This window comes from Helianthus annuus, chromosome 16, assembly GCF_002127325.2.
Source record: "Helianthus annuus cultivar XRQ/B chromosome 16, HanXRQr2.0-SUNRISE, whole genome shotgun sequence".
Lineage (NCBI taxonomy): Eukaryota > Viridiplantae > Streptophyta > Magnoliopsida > Asterales > Asteraceae > Helianthus > Helianthus annuus.
The window spans coordinates 130,455,709-130,460,433 of NC_035448.2; the positions used below are offsets into that span (position 1 = coordinate 130,455,709).

The 4,725-nt window shown below is 35.8% G+C and overlaps 1 protein-coding gene across 3 annotated transcripts; it reads right to left on the reverse strand.

Annotated features, from left to right (window-relative positions):
- Nucleotides 1–250: 250 nt before the first annotated feature.
- LOC110916348 (BTB/POZ domain-containing protein At5g47800) lies at nucleotides 251–4,405 on the reverse strand. Of its 3 annotated transcripts, none has more exons than XM_022161092.2 (8): nucleotides 4,194–4,405; nucleotides 3,643–3,810; nucleotides 3,514–3,566; nucleotides 2,641–2,730; nucleotides 2,499–2,568; nucleotides 1,996–2,394; nucleotides 1,165–1,908; nucleotides 251–1,034 (listed from the first exon to the last, which is right to left on the reverse strand). In XM_022161092.2, exons 4-8 carry the CDS (start codon nucleotides 2,697–2,699, stop codon nucleotides 543–545), a joined length of 1,764 nt encoding a protein of 587 aa, XP_022016784.1. In that variant the 5' UTR covers nucleotides 2,700–2,730; nucleotides 3,514–3,566; nucleotides 3,643–3,810; nucleotides 4,194–4,405; the 3' UTR covers nucleotides 251–542. The 3 variants fall into 3 exon arrangements, with proteins under 3 accessions (XP_022016784.1, XP_035841054.1, XP_035841053.1); XM_035985161.1 differs by having other exon boundaries at nucleotides 2,641–2,825; XM_035985160.1 differs by lacking the exons at nucleotides 3,514–3,566; nucleotides 3,643–3,810; nucleotides 4,194–4,405 and having other exon boundaries at nucleotides 2,641–3,248.
- Nucleotides 4,406–4,725: the final 320 nt, after the last annotated feature.

A 4,725-nucleotide genomic window follows, 5' to 3' on the forward strand; every position in this document is an offset into this window, starting at 1 on the left:
AGTATCCAACGGATCCTTCATCTTGCGGGGGCGTATTAGCAACACATAAATAATATTAAATTAATTCCATGTATATAGTTCAAAATTCAAATATTGTGTAATTTAGGTAGTCAAGATCTTGTTGTAATTGTACCTTATTTATCTCCTTGACTAGTGCTTGTATTATCTTTATATACCATAGTGGTTAATGAGAATAGTCAAGCTTTTCCAAAATATTCTAAATCATTACTTTCCATATAAAGTTAGCTAGTTTGTAAACTTTCTAAGGTGATTCATTATGTTATATTGATTGATATAATAGTACATAGAAAACAATCCAGTTCTATATAAATATATGATTATATTGAAATGGCTATATAAAAATATTTTGATATTTGTTGATTTACAATTTAAGTAACTAATGAACTGAATTTTGGACAACTTTGGTACTGGAAACTCTGCACTAGAACAACCATAGAATATTGGTTTTAACTATCTAAAAATGCTTTTTGTTCTATGAAGAGATTTCGTGAACTTTTGATAACAACTTAAACATTCATGTTCTACTTTCCTTTACGACGACCATGCTCTGATTTACTTCGCTGCATCCTTACTTTTGCAAGTTCCTGTGTGGTTTCTTCTTCCATGATTTCCCTTATCTTGTCTGATCCTGTTTCCCGTACCTTTTTCCCCTTGGACTTGTGATCAGATTCCAACTCAGGCCTTTGGCTTTGGCTGCTTGGACCACTTGTTCGTCTAGAGATCTTTGCTTTAGTGGACTGTTCGCCTGAGCACAAGTCTAATCTATTGAAGCAATTCCTTGTGGTTTCTGTTAGTTCTCCGTCTTGAGGTTGTCTTACAGATTGATCACTTTCGTGGCGTTTTGCTTCCTTACCACCATGTTGCTCATGTTCAAAGAAAAGGGCCTGCACGACGGTTCTCAATGGAAGCTTTTCATTTTTCACAGCATGGGCACGCGCCTCAGCAGATAGTTTTTGGCAGTCCAAAATGCTACAAAGGTGCTTCTTCTCTTCCTTGCTCATTTGGGGATGTTCCTGCTCATGATCATCATTTATAGATAGTTAAATATATATGAAATAACATATGTATGTATCTATTCTAATAAAAGGTTCTGAAAGTTTGTTTGTTTTTTTTTTTTTTTTTTTTGCTACTAATATTACTTACATTTAGATATATGTTTATTGCCTTGTAAAGGTTGTCATATTCAGGCCGCGCAAAATCAGGTAAAGCTTTGGCAAGAGACACTACTTTCTGTACCGGCATATTTGGGTCCATGGAGACGACATGTAGATAAGAATCCACCAGTTTCCCAACCTTTGTAATCATGTTAAGTGAACTTCCATCTCTGGAATATGATTTTCTCCATTGCTTGACATAACCCTCCAAGACAACCTCAATCAATTCAATATCATAAATTTTATGATCAGCAGAATTGTCATGTGAAGAAGCTAACATCAAATCATCTAGTGTGGCCTCTTCTAATTGCAAGCTACATTTCTTAATAATTTGGGAACGGATTACTTGAGACGCGCCTAAAAGATTTCCCATGTTAAGGAGTCTCAGCAGGAATCCAACTGAAACTGATCCTCTCTCGCCTGGAATAAGGCTTACGATCATCTCAAGTTGTTTTTTTCTCTTTTCAGATTCTTCTTCTTGGTTCATTTGAGAAGCTGTTGAGGTTTCTGGGTGAGGCCTTACATCTCGAAGCCAACGGCATGCATAAACATGTAAAGCTTCACCAATAAGCTGTGGTGGTAGCATGTTGGTTGACTTCACAGTATTAACCACACATCTGAATAGGTCTATATTCAGGTCTGCTATGTCTTCAGTCCACCAATCTTTAGGGGCGGACTTGTGGTGCTTCTTTTTCTCATATCCTTGTCTGGTATAGGTGAAAGACCATCTAACCTGCAACGGCCCATGACATTTAGTCTAAAGTTGCAATTTTCTGACTACTATTAATCGGCTATTGAAGCTGTATATTCTAGTGATTACCTTTGATGGGGGTGTGAGTATTTTATCAACTACACAATCAATGCAGCTTCTGATAATCCCAAGATTCTCAGACCATTCAGGAAACCTTTCTGTAGTCTGCAACGCAACAACCGAATCTTTCCATCCTTCTAGAATGCAAGAATTATAGAAAACCTCTAGCTTTGAGACAAAGTTTCCCTTCCCAACAGATTCTGTCATTTGCATAAACTTAGCTGCACATATTGCTGGTACAAAGTTACGGGCGCTTAGATCAATTTTGATCCCATAACAGAACTTGGCACACAACTCAAAACCATCCGCACCACCCGGGATATCATGAAGCTCCACCGTAACACTTGTGGTGTCTTCCCTCTCTGAACAAAGTTGTTGCAGGAGACCACACTTTTGAACAAGTGGAAACTGAAACTTGGTATACCACAATGGTCTATGTAATTTTATTGTTAAAAAGTAGTACAAGTATGTATGCATTTACAAATTCTAGTTTTGTATATACAATTACTTGCCTTATGAAGAAGGTATGTGACATTGTTGATTCGTATGGTGAGGTCACTGGGTAAGTCCGAAATCATCGTCCTGAAATTCCTAATCATTGGTTAATTACTTCACATAGTATATTATTTAAGAAAAGAACAATAGTCTACAAACCTTGTGGTCTCTTCTGTATAGAAGGTGTCTGGCCTTGTCCCAAGTCTCATGAACTTCATTTTGTATCTTGGTCTTTCTCTATGATATCATCTGTATTTTCCACAATTTTAAAGGTCATAGATCTGTACAATCTTCTGCATTTGCTTGTCCCATATGTTTTGAGAAAATGGGCACAGAAGTGAATGCTGCTTTTAATGATTAAAAATACAAAGAGATGTGAGGAGAAAATGAGGAATGGGAGGTACATAGAGCCTGGAAAGCTGATCACGATTAGACATTTAGACCCACATAGTAATAGGAGACACCATTAAGTTGCAAAAGTCACAGTCTTGGCCAACAATGTGTCCCATATTGTCTTTCCATTGTTTTCCTATGATAAATGCCCTACCAGCCATTTTTTATGGAAGCAAATCTCTCATAAGAAAAGGCATTGAACTAAATGACCATATATGAAAAATATTTTTGCATTGTAATTTTCTAGTTTCTAAAGAATATATGTAGTGTTTCCTCACATGCCCAATAATCGAACTAGACGTTCGCTGGTATTCTGACATGTAATCTAGTAATAAGTGAACGAAACACTATGAAGGACTTGCTTCTCTCAATGGTGGTTGTGATCAAGAATCTCATATCTCTACATGCCCCCATGCCCCCCCCCCCCCCCCCCCCTTCTGAGTGAATAACTAATCATTTAGGACTGACTTTTTTCTTAATTATATCAATTACCATCATCACATGCTTTTGTGTTAATTATCTTTATACATGAGTAGAAAACTAATTAACATTGATGAGAAATATTGCCATTTGGTTTAGATACCCATTAACTAAAAGAGATTATAACTAGTGGAACAACAGAAAAATCTGAATTCTCACATAGGAATTTAGTATATACTGGCTGATGAAATGGACACCAGTGTTCTGTATACCTACAGAAAATTCAGTGTCAGTTCCATAAAGAAATATGGTAAAAGGATAGAGAGAGAGAAGGAGAGAGAGAGAGACCTTAGCAGATACTGCTAGAGAACAACTTGAACCCTTTATCTAGTAGTAGGCTTTGCATGCTTTGAAATGACAGGTGATGTGAATTAAGAGGCCACAGTGCAAACATCTAATGGCACAGTATCAAGTAGTTTTGCACATATGGAATGACACCCCATTTTCTACAACTCCCTGAACATCAATATATACTTTATCTAATTAATTCTCAGATCATTACATGATCCCATTATCTTGCAAAGAAAAAAGTAGTAAAACTGTAAATGGTTCTACAACTTTTCATATTCATAAAGAATGCACTAGCTCATCCCCATAGGTTGTGTTGTTTTTTTCTTATTTGTCTCTATGTCATTGGCATATATAGATGTGGCGCTTCTGTATGTCTCTTTTTACTAATTGTCACATAAATAAATGCAAACTTCCTGCTTATCAGCTATAACAATAATAATATAGGTCAACTAAGTATATTAATCATGTCACTTGATGAAATATAGGTACTCGATCTAATATCTACTTTCTTTTTGGAAATGTAAAATTGAATGGAATATGCTGTTCACCTGAAATTATTAAAGGTTGTTGGTTGGTTGGCAGCAATCAAGCATGGTTTAAAAAGTTGCCAAAGTAGTTTACCAATCAACATACAAAGAAGCTCCAAGAAACAATTATGGCACTAGCACCAACAACACTTGCTCATATATACAGACTCTTCATCTTTTTCTTAGCTTGCTAATTAGAAGATTATATATAGTTAATCACACAATAAAGACACATTCTAGAGAATGCATGCATTTAATGATGAGATATGATAAGGATGGATATTAAATAAGGAAAAGGAAATAGGGTATTAGTAAAGCACATGTGTTGGCATGTGTTTGTGGTATTCCTTAGAACACCATGACCGACACGTAAAATGAAAAATCTAATAAGAATATAAAGATGCATATTAGAGATTTATGGGTTTAGTCAAAAATGTAATATAACACAAGCATGAAAGTAGGAAGATGGAGGTAGGGTTGTACTATTCAAGGGAAAAAGAAATGAAAAGTTGAATAGAGGTAGGCTTGGGACCATCAAGGAAAGAAGAAAAGA